This window comes from Bubalus kerabau, chromosome 15, assembly GCF_029407905.1.
Source record: "Bubalus kerabau isolate K-KA32 ecotype Philippines breed swamp buffalo chromosome 15, PCC_UOA_SB_1v2, whole genome shotgun sequence".
Classification (NCBI taxonomy): domain Eukaryota; kingdom Metazoa; phylum Chordata; class Mammalia; order Artiodactyla; family Bovidae; genus Bubalus; species Bubalus kerabau.
The window spans coordinates 35,073,127-35,086,531 of record NC_073638.1 but is presented as its reverse complement, the minus strand read 5'-3'; the positions used below and the strand labels follow the sequence as shown (position 1 = coordinate 35,086,531).

At 50.8% G+C, this 13,405-nt stretch overlaps 1 protein-coding gene across 1 annotated transcript in view; it reads right to left on the bottom strand.

The window, feature by feature from the left end:
• Positions 1-13,405, bottom strand: part of ABCC8 (ATP binding cassette subfamily C member 8) — an 80,871-nt gene that overhangs the window by 11,609 nt on the left and 55,857 nt on the right. Inside the window, exons 17-27 of the mRNA XM_055548457.1 lie at positions 11,790-11,822; positions 10,003-10,038; positions 9,208-9,306; positions 8,065-8,149; positions 7,033-7,113; positions 5,090-5,227; positions 3,467-3,592; positions 2,430-2,529; positions 1,966-2,207; positions 1,701-1,873; positions 542-611 (exon numbers count right to left, since the gene is read on the bottom strand). Of these exons, the coding sequence (XP_055404432.1) occupies positions 542-611; positions 1,701-1,873; positions 1,966-2,207; positions 2,430-2,529; positions 3,467-3,592; positions 5,090-5,227; positions 7,033-7,113; positions 8,065-8,149; positions 9,208-9,306; positions 10,003-10,038; positions 11,790-11,822 (1,183 nt within the window). The remainder of the gene's footprint in view (positions 1-541; positions 612-1,700; positions 1,874-1,965; positions 2,208-2,429; positions 2,530-3,466; positions 3,593-5,089; positions 5,228-7,032; positions 7,114-8,064; positions 8,150-9,207; positions 9,307-10,002; positions 10,039-11,789; positions 11,823-13,405) is intronic.

Here is a 13,405-nt window from a genome sequence, read left to right as displayed (position 1 = left end):
AACCCACATCTGCTGCATTGGAAGACGAATTCTTCCACTGGACCACCACGGAAGTTCTGGGAGGTGAGTTTTGGTATTTGGTCATCTTCAGCGTGTTACCTGCTGCCAGGTTTTGCTCTTCCTTTACTACTGGTCCATGTCTTATCCCTACAGCTACACTGTAGGCTCCCTGAGGCCAGGCATTAGGACTTTGCTTTTTCACCATTTAGTACGATGAAGAATAAAGGACATAGGCAGAATCAAAATGCTTGTTCTCCAGAAAATCAGTCACCTTGGTGCAGAGTATGCTGGAACCTTCTTGTGAGCCAGAGTGGGCTTGGGCAGAAGCCAAAGGGATGTGGTTTCCTTCAGCCTTATTAGGAGAGCCTCCCAGGGGAGGCTCCAGGTCCTGAGGTAGCATTATAATCAGATGGAGCCCACTAGGTTCTTAGCCCAAGGCTCTGATCAGCTGATCTGGGGAAGCCAGTGTCAGACAGGAGAAGCTCCTGGGGACCTGGCTTCTCTTTGGACTGGGGACATATGTCACCACGATCTTGTGTACCTGGTCGATGGTGTTACAATCAGATGAAAATCTGTTCAGGATGCTTCCAAGGGGCGTGGTCTCGAAAAACCTAAGAGGCGATCAGAGGACAGTTACTCATCCGTGTATTGATTTCCTTCCTGTTTACTGAAGGAGGGTAGTTATTTTTTTGTTTCCATATCTCTGGAGTCATCCCCAGGTCTGCCTTCCCAGGGTGATTGCCTGTGTCTGGCCTGTGTCCCTGAGAATTCCCACGGCTGCCCAAAGGGATGCTAGCCCCTTCACAGCCTCTCTGACCCTCCAGCCCATGTGTGACCACTGCCACCATTCTCTGCTTCTTACTGGGCCTGCCTCACTCAGCAGCTGTCCTCCTGGGGACATAGAGTTCTCTCCAGAGAGACGACTCTCCTGGGGGTGGGGATGGGGCAGGGAGGGTAGAGGCCGGGCCCTGGGGACAGCCTGTCAGCTGGCTGGCCCTGCGAGGTCACTTCAGATGTCAGCACTCTGGCTGTGACCCGGAACCAGCCCAACCCCAACCAGAGAATTTCAGAACCACAGATCTGAGACAAATAGAGGATAAGTAAACTTGGAGGCTGTGTCTGTGGGTCACAGACTGATCATGAAACTGGAGAGGAGATTGTGATTGGATGATGAGGAGGGATCAGATAGCCTGTTTGCCTGCTGGGTTTGTAAACTGAGTTGGCAGCCAATCGGGCTATGACAGCTTTAACCGTCTTTCACACCAAGCAGCCTTTGGGGTTTTGATTGATCCCATTACAGAGGATTAGAATAACTACCGTGTGTCCCTAGGGTCAGAACCTGCAAAATGGCTGAATGAGGAAGGAGAGGCAGGGAAGGGGAGAGCTGAACCGGGGGTGGTACCTGCCTAGAAAGGGGAAACATTCATGCAGAGCCCGCAGACCCTTTGAAGGGCTGTTGTGAGAATTAGATGAGCTAACTGTGTGACATTTCTAGCACCCTGTCTAGCCGAGTAGATAACAGTTTCCCTGTTTTCTGCTCCAAGGAGGGGGCTTTTCCCACCCCATGTCCTTGAGTCACATCCAGCGACCTGCAGTAGAGATTGTATGTATTGATATATCCCCATTTTACAGATGGGAGAGCTGAGGCCCAGAGAACAATGACTCGCCCACAGCCAGGCACAGCCAGGGGAGAGGGCTACCTCATGGGAGCCAGGATGATCTGGTTCAGCAGGCTGCGGTGCAACCTCTTGGCCACCTTCAGCCCCGTCCATTCCACTGTGACAGACGTGATGAGGCACAGCACGATGCCCAGGCTGCAGAGCACCGTGAACACCATGGCGTAGCCGGTCTGATTGAGGGAACACTCCTGGGCCTGGCAGAGAACGAGGCTGGCATCCTGTGGGGGGTGGCCCGTGCTCAGTCCTCCCCGTCCCCTGGCTCTGGCACTGGGGCTGCTGGACCCACCTGGCTGAGGGAGCAGTTCCTGGCCATGGGGCTCAGGGTCAGGGCACTGTCGGTCCACTTGGCCAGCCAGTAGTCGATGGCCACCAAGACCATGTGCTTGAGCAGCTGGGAGAAGACGAGCAGCGAGAGGAGCAGGGTGCCAGCCGAGGACAGGTAGTTGGCGCAGGCCCGCCACGGGATCTTGGCACGCTGGTGCAGCACCGACGACAGGTTGTCCTCCTCCTCGCTCTCAGCCGCCTCCTCTGCAGGTGGAAGAACCCCCTTATGGAGTCACCTTGCACACCCCTCTGAAGAGAACAGGGGTTGGATCAGCCCCACTTACAGATGGGGATACTGAGGTGCACAGCGGGGAAGGTATGCATCAGAGGCACACCATCTCCCCACTCCCGGAACCCCAACCCTTAGTCTCCTCACAGTGGAGCAGACCTCAGGCCATGATTCCACTCCAGTCCCATGGCCTGTACCTTCCTCCTCTTCCTCATCCTGCAGGAGCCCATCTCTTGAGGACATGGCCCGGGGCAGGCCCTGGGGTGGCTCCGTAGCTTTTCTCTCCATGACGGTTTCCTGAAAGATAGATGGGGCCTGGCTAACGTCCTCAGGGTGTGCGGAGGGGAAAAGGGAAGGGGGGTAGGGGGGAACTGCCCCTGGTGCTGACCACTGGCAGTTATCAAGTTGCCCCTGCCTGGAGGATGGTCCAGATGGACACATGTTTGCCTGCCAGAATTTACTCCTTCCCCTGCATCAGCTACTAGCATCCCAGTATCCCTGTGGGAGACCACCTCTCCCTTATTCTGTCTCTGTGATTCATGTGGGCTAATCATTCTCTCTGAATCCCAGAGTCGGCATGTGACCCGGGATTGGTCAGTCTTCACATTCCACATCCCTGACCACAGTGATTTGCTCAGGATGGGCACCTGACCAAACTGGACCAACAGAAGTCAGCCCTGGGACTTTTGCTGAACTATCATAAAACAGGCACTGTCTTTCTGGCAGAGCTGCTGACCTGGAAGAATGGAAGCCTGAGATGCCGATGGCCCTCACTGCCTCCATGAGAATGAAGCTGGTGTGAGAGAAGCAGAGCCAAGGGGTGGGGAGAATTAGATCCCTCATGATATTGCTTGATCACCTGGATCCAGCTCCACATGAAGCTATAGCATCACTGGACATTCCAGTTTCCTGAGCCAGTAAATCCTTAACTCCCCACCCCCCTTTTCTCTTTGTTTAGCCAGTCTGAGTTGGTTATCTGAAGCTTTGTAACTAAATGGTATCTGACTATTTCGGGACATGGGGAAGGCATTGGCCTGACTCTGCCTTGGGTAGCTGGCACAGGTACTGGCTGTCTAGTAGGAGCAATTTCATGCCCAGCTCCCACATATGTCTTTTGTATGTGTTTTTGGGGGCTTCCTAGGGCCAATGAGGGCAGGAAGGCCTTTATGAGTTCAGGTTCTAGCAGAATCTTATCCTCAGGGGCCAGGCTGCCTGGCCCCCAGGCTACATCCACCTTCTCCAGCTCTTGGTCCTGCCGGTTCATCAGGGTCTTCCAGTGCTCAAAGAGCTGGCATTCAGACCTCTGGAAGTCCTTGAGGGTACCCTCCCTCTGGATGGTGCCGTCCTTCATCGCGATGATCTAAAAAGGCAAAAACAAACTCGGTGGGGGGCTGGCTGAGGCGGGGGAGTGGAGGTCATACTCCTGCCTGACCGAGGGGTCTGAGATGGGTGTGCTCAGAGCACACATCCCTTCCCCACCACAAATGGCTCCCGCTCACCCACTGCCCTCAGCAGGACACTCCAGGATTTAGAATCTGTCACATCTCAGGGGTAGTTCTCAATGGTTGCCCCGTGGTTGATAGGAGGGTTTGCAGAGCAAATCAGTGCATCCTGGTCAAGTTGTCTGGTTATCCCCAAGGACTCCAGCAATGACAGCTGTTTGCATGCACTTAATGAGCTAACAGCTCATTACCCTTAACTCCTCCTCACATCAGGCCTGTCAGGTTCCACCAGTGTTTGGCAAAGCACCTGTTGGTCTAAATGTGGGAGGCCCCTTTGAGATCAATAAAATGTATTTTATTTGAAACAGTCAATGCTTTATACTCACGTAGACCCATCATTAATTCAGAAACCCAACCTGCTCTTCTCACTCCCACTCACCCCATGCTGGGGTTCAAGGGCTGATGCCTCAAAGTCCTGTTCACTTAAGGAACCAGGCACCTCTGTGTTTGCCTTCTTTGGACTAAGGACTGTCCTGAATTGTCTCACCAGGGTCACTGCAGAAACTCAGACACAAACTTGTACCTCCTCTAATAGCTATTTTTAAAATCTGGAATTTCCCCCCTACCCCCCGCCCCCTGCATTTTTTCTGCTTTAATAGCTTTTCTGAAAAGTCTGGATCTTTTTCCTTTTTATTCATAGCAGAGGGGAAGACCTTACTACATGTAGAAGGAAGACTTATTTGAGGGAAATTATCAGGGGCATTTAACACAGACCTGAAGCTTAGGAAGGGCCTCATTTTCACAGACAAATTTATGTACAAGTCAGGCAAGGCCCCAGTTTTAAAAGTCACATGATTTCCAGTTTAAGAATTAAATGCTTTCCAAGTATTTGAAAAATAACTACTGTCTTCATGTTGAGGAATATGGGGATTTAACTGATGTGATATTTCATTCTACTGATAACACTGACGTTTCTATTACTACTGCCAATGTTTGTTTCCATATTTCCCATTTGATCCTAACTTGAATCTGATGCACTAGTGGGCAGGAAGATGCTCTCCTGTCCACATGGGCACTCCCCAAGGACAGGGGAATGAGTCATCAAATTGGGTAGGAAATGGAAGTAGGAACTGAGTATCTGCTTCTTTCTGAGACTTCTTGGTGCTGACGTTGTGTGCACCCATGGGGCCCCCGGTCAGGATGCAGATGTCTGCAACTCTAGGTGACACCAAACACTTGGACTATGCCAGGTCTCCCTGATGGGCCAAGCCTGAGTGAAGCCATCCAGCGCTGCTCTCTTCTGCTCTGTGACCCTCAGCAATTGCTGCTCAGACATCTGATGGAGTCCTTTGAAGACACCCAACTGCCTCTCCCACCATAGCCCTCCACAGTTTGACCCGCTGCTGGCCCCTCACCCAGTCTGCATGTGGTAGGTACTGTAGCTTGTGGGTCACTAGGACCACTGTTCTCCTATCATCTCGGAGCAGCTCAAGGATCCCGGCCTGCATCAGATGGTCACTCAGATGGACATCGAGAGCTGAGAAGGGGTCGTCCTGGGTAGATGGGAGAAAACAGGGGCAAGCATGGGGGTGGGTAACAGTGGATGTAAAAACATTGGATGTACATGCTGTGGTTTAGGGACTGACACCACTTCGCTGTGTGGCCTTGGACAGGGTACCTAACCTCTCTGGACCTCAGTTGCCTCATCTCAAAATGGGCTATCAGTCATCACTCTCAAACAGGTCTAATCACAAGCACTTCCTGACTCCTGAACCTCCAGTGACTCCCCATAGTCTATTACGTCCGAATTCCTTAGCACCCTAATCCAGACCCTTTCCCACCTGCTCAGTCTTCCTTTCCAACCTCACTTCCCATCTGTCTTGTAAAAGCTCCCTATGCTCTGATTTCCAGGGAATCTGCCATTCCAGGCTTTTGCCCAAGCTTTTCCCTTTGCCTGGAGTGCTGATCGGCCTTTTGTCTGTCAGGTGAACTATTACTCATCCTTCAGCACTTCCCCTAAGCACCAGCTCTTCCTGTGTCCTTTCCTGATACCTGAGCCTAGTCTTCCCTCCCTCTGTCCCAGTGATACCCTGCAGGAAGTCAGATCTGATAGCTATTTGTCTAGCCTGGACCATGGGGCCCTCAAGAACTGATATCCCCTGTGCTCGTGCCTAGTACAGAGTAGGAGCTTAAAAGTTAGCTGAAATAAATTAAAGTATCCACTTTATTCCTCTCTAACAAGGTTGTTTGAAGCTCACAAGGGATGATGAATAAGCTAGTACTTTGTAAAATGCTATGCCTGTGTCAGATGGTAACCAACACTGTGAACCTTTCCATCATGCAGTGAGTTTAGTGGGGAGGTGGCGGGGTGGAGAATAAAGCCAGGATCAGAGAACTGAGAGTCCTTCTGCCAGCGGTCTGTCCCAATGGCTCGCTCTTTCCTTCTGTTTAACTGATTCATTCTTTAATACTCTCTTCTGTGAAGCCCTCCCTGATTACTCTTGTCCTCACAGTTGTCTCCCCGGACAAGGCCCTTCATAGTCTGTCACACAGTTTGGCTTTCAAGTGGGCTGTGGCTCTTGAGTACTGGTGAGCTCTGTTTCCCTAATTAGATTCTAAACCTCTGAAGCCAAGGGCTATGTCTTGGAATTCTTCAATATCAACTAAGGCACACCACACAGAACTTGGCATGAAGGAGGGCGGGTACAGCCAAGTTTTATCTCATGTTTGATTATTAGAGGTTACCTGGAGTGCTGTGTTAAGAAGGATTCTGAGGCCAAGTTCAGTTTTCATGGGAGAGAAAACTGAGATCAATTAGCAATGTCTGCTCTGGGCCTGAAACAGGAAATGGCAACTCACTTTCCAGGTATTTGTGATTCTTATATTTGGGCTAAATGAGTATTAATAGGTTGGGGATGTGCTACAAAGCAGGGGCCTATAATTACTGCTCATCTCCCCTCGTGCCTACTGCAGAGCTGTGTGACGTCCACATTGATCAGTTGGACTAATCTTGTCTCTGTTTTTCCATCAATAAGATCAGTAGGGAGGGAGGGAGGTGGGGGGAGGGGGTTCAGGATGGGGAACACATGTACACCCATGGCTCATTCATGTCAATGTATGGCAAAAACCACTACAGTATTGTAAAGTAATTAGCCTTCAATTAAAATAAATAAATAAATTAAAAAAAAAAAAAAAGATCAGTAGGTAATATCTCTGGCAGGAGAAGTTTGCTCCTGGAGAGGGATGTTGTTTGGTAATGGTGTGTGTGTGTGTGTGTCTGTCTGTCTGTCTGTCTGTCTGAGCCAAGGGGGCAGCCAGACACGAGGACCTCAAGGAAGTTGCTGGCTGGTGTACTCACCAAGAAGACGACGTTGGTGTGCTGGTAGAGGGCTCGGGCCACGCTGATTCGCTGGCGCTGACCACCGGACAGATTGATGCCCTGCCGCCGAAGGGGAGGAAAGGTCAGGCCCGCACAGCCCTTCAGCAGAGACTGTCCAGGCCCCTACTTGACGTGAGCTCTTTGGTTTCATTCACCTCTTTGCGCCCTCCTCATCTGGTCGAGAGGAGGAACTTGTACACGTTCACTAAATTCATTCAGAAGTGGGGAGAATGATCCCTAGGCCTTTGACAATTCATCATGTAGCTGCTAGGGATCATCTGACCCATGAAAACCAGAACAGAGGAAAGTGAAAGTCTCTCAATCAAGTCTGACTCTTTGCTACCCCATGGACTATACAGTCCATGGAATTCTCCAGGCCAGAATACTGGAGTGGGTAGCGATCTTCCCAACCCAGAGATCAAACCCAGGTCTCCTGCATTGCAGACAAGGGAAGCCCAAGAATACTGGTATAGGTAGCCTATCCCTTCTCCAGTGGATCTTCCTGACCCAGGAATTGAACAAGGGTTTCCTGCATTGCAGGTGGACTCTTTATCAACTGAGCCATCAGGGAAGCCCTAGGATGGGGGGATTTAAATCACACACCAGGAGGACAGCCATGGGAGAATCCTATTCATCTAAGCTTATGGAGGAGGGACCCCACCTGAGGATGGAACAGGAAGAATAACCCTGAGCCCGGGGCAGTGCTGGGCAGGCTCTCAGTACATACTCGGGGTATCAGTAGAGAGGTCAAGTCCTCCCCAGCCTGGGAAAGTGCTAAGCTGACCTCTGCACCCAGCAAGACTGGAAATTTGTCCAGGACAGCCACAAGCCCAGGGCTAAAGGAGATCATTTTGATCCCATGGCAGGCACTCTGCAGCCTTACCCCTCTTTCATTTCGCATTCCCTGCTCTCCTTAAGAACGATCTCGGGGCGTGGTGATGGTGATGGGTGGGGAGCAGGGGAGGCCAAGGGTCCCAACTTTGAGTAACTCTCCTGGAGGTTGCTACTAACCCGTTCCCCAATCTGGGTCTGGTCTCCATGGGGCAAGATGTCGATGTCTGGCTGTAGGGAGCAGGCTTCAATGACCATCTTGTACCTGCAGTGGGGTGGGGTGGGGACACAGCTGAGCAGCCTGGCCAGAGGTGGGCCTGAGCTTTTGTAGAGGGTCATTACCCTCCGGGCAGCTGTGCCAGGATGAGCGATGGCTTTAATGGGCCTCCTGATGGGTGTGAGCAAACACCACGTGAGCTCGAAAAGAGCTGAGGGCAGCACCTGACACCATCTTGGAGCAAGTTAAATATTTGAAGGATGAAATTGGATGGGAGCAAATAGCCATGTAAGTGACAAGAGAGGGCCTGTGGCCCCTGTGCGGTGGGAAAAGCTAGAGCCAGAGCCCACGCTTGGGGCACTGCCAGGGAAAAATCACTGCTGGTTTGTTGAGGCAGTAAATGATGATGGCCATTCAAATATTTGCCCAGCCTACTCCCCTCACACTTCCCTGGTCAGCTCTCAGTCTGGGTGGGTGCCAGCCAGAGTGCGTGGAGGCATCAGAGTGTCTTGGTGACAGGTACTTGGGCGTTAGAAGATGGATTTGAAACCCATCTCTGTCACTTCCTGGCTGGGTGGTCTTGGGCAATTTACCTAACCTTCCTGAGTCTTGGTATCCTCATCTATAAAATGGGGATAATAATAGTACCTGCCTACTGGGATTGGTGTGAGCATTAGAAGAAATCATGAATACCAAGAGCCTCTGGAAAGAGGTCCATGGATGTCAGTGGTCATTAGCCCTGGAGGGATTTGTGTGTGAGCTGCAGAGCTGGGGGCGGGGAATCACGAGAATGGAGAGGGCAGAGCGCTGGAGGAGCCTTTTCACCAACCTCAAGAGGGGGCACCAGTGTGCACACACCTCCCTCCCTTCCTACCCTCAACCACGGGAGCTGGACTGCCCCGACGTCCAGAACATCTGGATCATTTCCAGATGGACCTTATAGAACAGGCTGGAATCCCGATCAGCAGGCTGGAGAGCAGGATGGCAGGGTGAGGGAGATGGATGGAGGAGCAGGCAGCTGGCTGTGCTTAAGGGCTGGGGAGGGAGACTAAAGCATGACCAATTTCTTCCCTCCCCCAGCCTGCCTCCCTCTGGGAGGCTTTTACCGTTGCTTGTTGAAGGGACTCTCAAAGGTGATGTTCTCCTCCACGGTGGCATTTAGCAGCCACGGCTTCTGAGAAGCATAGGCCACTGGGCCTCTCTTCCTGGAAAAAGTAGGGCAGGAGGAGGGGAGGCATTCTCAGGGGGTCACTGTCAGAGGTGGTTATCAAGCTGACGGATAAAACTGGGACTAGAGGGTGGGGGCGCCGCGAAGAATCTGCTCTGCGTGTGGCTCCTGGTGGCCTCTCCATCCCCCAAGGCCTGAGGCAGGGTTGGGTGCTGGGCCTTAGCTGACTGGGGGATATGGGACCTCAACCCCTCCCTGCTCTCCACCCCTCCCTGTCCCACCTCTGCAGTCTATTCCCCTTCCCAGGTCTACTCAGAGCCTGGGAGAAGCCAACTAAGTGAATACTTGAACCCTGATCTCCTCCTTCCTTGCGTAGCTCTCAAACCACTCAACTTTGATGTTAGCAGCTAACTCTCTAAATGGAAATTTTAAAAAGAGCACTGTTAAGGAAATCATTTTTACTGTGGTATGGTTTCTGAAGACAAAGAAAGAAAAAAAGGAAAAAGAAAAGGAAAAGATGACCACAGGGATAAAAACTATCTGGTGTGAAGGGCTTGATGCCCGGAAGCAGCAGCGGTCTCCCAGCCACCCTGTGAAGCACAGCCCCCTCCCTGGCCTTCTCTGAGGCTGGGTTGGACCTGGGGAGCTGCCTTCCTGAACTCTGTGGCTCCTCAGGCCTCACAGCCCCTCTGAGGAAGTCTCCCCTGGGGGGCAGTGCTCAGGGTCACAGTACCTGATGTCCGCGTAGGCCACCGTCTCCCGCTCGGGGCTGCAGCAGGGAGGGAAAGATATACATTCAGGGTTCACCCGCATGGACTGAGCACGCCATAGACATTCTCAGCTCCTTCAGACCCAGCACGAGGACCTTGATAACACCTGAGACGGAGTCTGCAGCCACAAATGCCACAGGTCCCCCTGGGGAGCCTCCACTGCCTGAATACAATCGGGGTGTGTGAAATTACAAGGGAGAGTGGAGCGAAGGCACCTTGGGTGTAGGCTCACAGTGGTGGGGCTCTTCCTACGTCAGGGGAGTCTGAGGCCCAACTCATGGCTCCTGCAGACCCAGCCTCTGAGCCAGGGCTCGGATGCACTGGCCGAGCTCATGGGCTGACACGGCTGCACAGACAGCTGGAGCAGGGAGTGTACTCTGACAGCAGCCAGCCCGGGTGGGACCATGGGTGCCTGCGAGTCTAGGGGTGGGAACCCACAGCTGATGCAACTCAGGGTGGCACCTGCAGGGCTGAGAAGCACTCCAAGTGTGATTCCCAGAAGACAACCGTGGAGCCTAGGAGATTCACTCAGAGGGACAGGGTCAGCTGTGGTGGCCATGTGGCCTAGACGGACCCCAGCTGCTCCGGTGTCAAATATTCTGCCCTGTTGCTCTCGTCCACGTGTTCACACTTGTCACATACTGTGAGGTCTGCTTTTTGGCTCAAGAGTTACGGTCACTATGGCTAGAGAGGCTGGGCTGTCATCAGGCCCTGGCACTTGGTTACAAGGTGGGAGAAACGGCAGAGAAAATGTGGGGATATGAAACCTCTGTGGAGTTGGGGAGTGAAGGCCAGACACTTACACTGATTTACAAGGTCAAGTCAACCTTCCCAGTCCTGACTTCCCACCTCCTCCAGTGTGTCTCGATTGTCTTGAAAGAAGTGTGCTTAGGGAGGGTTTTGAAGGTCTTGCAGCCACATTAATCTATTTCACTCGGATGTTTTAGACAATCAGAACATAAAGCACATAGAACATAAAGCAACAGGCTGAATTTCCTGTCTGGCCTCGGGGATAACCACCTCCTCTCCTTATAGCTTTGTCTCTCAACTTTTTTTTTTTTGGATCACCCCAGGGCCATTTTAGACATATTTTTTCTAATTGTCCTTTCTCTGCCGCATTTATTTTCCAATTCAGTGGGTTTAAAAAAAATATTATATTCACAAGTTTGTGCACCCACCACTGCTGTCTAAATCCACAACATCTTCATCACCCCTGAAAGAAGCCATACCCATTAGCAGTCATCGCCTTCCTCCCTTCCCACTAATCCGCTTTCTGACTCTATCCTCTATGAAATTTTAAAACCACAGATCTACTGTATGTCTGCTTATATACTGTGGCCCTTTGGAGAGCCACAAAACATTGGAATATCTAAGTTTTTCCTCTCCAGTACCAGATTTTTCCCTCTTTGAGAATGCATGCCTCACGTATTATAGGGCTTCATGTCTCTAAGTGTATGTGGACTATACAGCCCTGAATCTATACTCAGCACCCCTCCCCGCTCCACACACCCTGCCTAGCCCCTCCCCCCCCATTTTTTTAAACTACTTTCCTCCCCTGTATTCCCTCTTCTTCCTTTTTAAAAATTGGTCACATGGCGTGGCATTTGGGATCTTCGTTCCCTGATCAGGGGTTGAACCTGTGTCGCTTGCAGTGGAAGTGTGGAGTCTTAACCACTGAACCACCAGGGAATCCCCCCAAGCTCCTTCCCTTTATTGGGGACCCACTTCCAACCCAGTCCCGAGGCTGTACCTGGGGTCTTCTCCCGTCTCGCTGTCAGGAAGGCTGCTGGGGCACAAATGGGAAAAAACACCACCAGTTACTTCTCCCCTGCCCACTGCCTTTATTTAGATCACATTGTGTCTTTGGGGAGAAGCAACCTCCACAATCCCCACCCCTCCCACCCATCCCCAGTGTCCCCAAGTGGCTTCTCAACGTCTGTCCCTCCCACAGGCCCTGGATGGGCATCCTCCAAGCAGCAAGGGCTTCATCAGTGCTCCTGGCACCACTCCCAGCAGCAGCGAGGCTGGCTTGGTGTCAGGACGGACTTTTAGTTGGGAAAACTAAAGCTCAGAGAGGGAAAGTGACTTTCCCAAGGTCATAATCATTTCATACAGTGTTTTCAAACTGTGGATTGGGACCCAATATAGGGTCTGAAATAAGTAAACTGCAACTGCGCTAAAACAAACCAACATACAATTTCCCCACCCCAAAACCAGTTTGTACCACATGTGGTCAAGATGTGTATTCTTTGTGTAAAATTTTTTCTTGCCTATCAATGCATAAATGTAGCAGACTGTGATATAAAATGCATCTCATACTGTGAATTATAGTAAAAAATTTTTTTTGAAAAACACTGTGAAGTGACCTGAATTTTGGTGCCAACTTTGCTAGTGCTCTTTCTCTTGCCCCAGACCACCTTCCAACCTTCCAGAAGCAACCTTCTGCCAATGAAGTGTGTACATCTGACATGCACATTTGGGGAAAATCAATCTGTTCTGTTTTCATGCAGATATTACTTTAATAAAATCAGCTAACATTTATTATAATCTTGACAAGCACAGTAATAAGCACTGCAATCAGTTCAGTTCAGTTGCTCAGTCGTGTCTGACTCTTTGTGACCCCATAGACTGCAGGACACCAGGCCTCCCTGGCCTTCACTATCTACCGGAGTTTAGCACTGCAATACTATTATCTATTTTAAAGTTCAAAAAAACCATATGGAAGAGGTCTCTTTATGGACAAGGAAAGTCTCTTTAAAGACAAGGAGATTTTTGAGAGTCTAAGTAACTTGTCCAAAGTCACACATCCAGCAAATAGCAGAGGAAATAGATTTGTCTGATTCCAAAGCTCCATGCTCTTAATGACTATGTTATATTGCCTCACTATGACTACCCAGGCCATAGCTCTGATAAATTTCTTGCAAGGAAAATCAGGATGGATAGAAACAGGGATGGGAAGAAGACAGTTGAAATTCTCTTCTGTCCTCTGCTGAGGGGCAGAACTTAATTGAGACCTTGATGGATCTATAATCACCAACTCCCTATGATCTTGTTCTTCGATCTTTATTAGTTTCACTTCATTCTCTCAACTCAACCTAACTTGTATTGCTTAATCATCAGATTGCTGTGATTTATGGACAAGCTGGTAACATGAAACAGATAAAAAACCCAAGCTTCCAAATTCTAACTCTGCGTCCACAGCCCAGAGAAGCTTATCTCTGCAGTCTTCTGCTTTGACTGCTTCCAGAGTTGCAAAGGCTGTTGTTTATCCAGAGGGAAGCAATCTGTGGCCTCCCCAAGGACCCTGGGACACAGGGCGCTCCTTCGGCTCTAACTCAGTTTGCATCATTATCTGGGCTGCTCAAT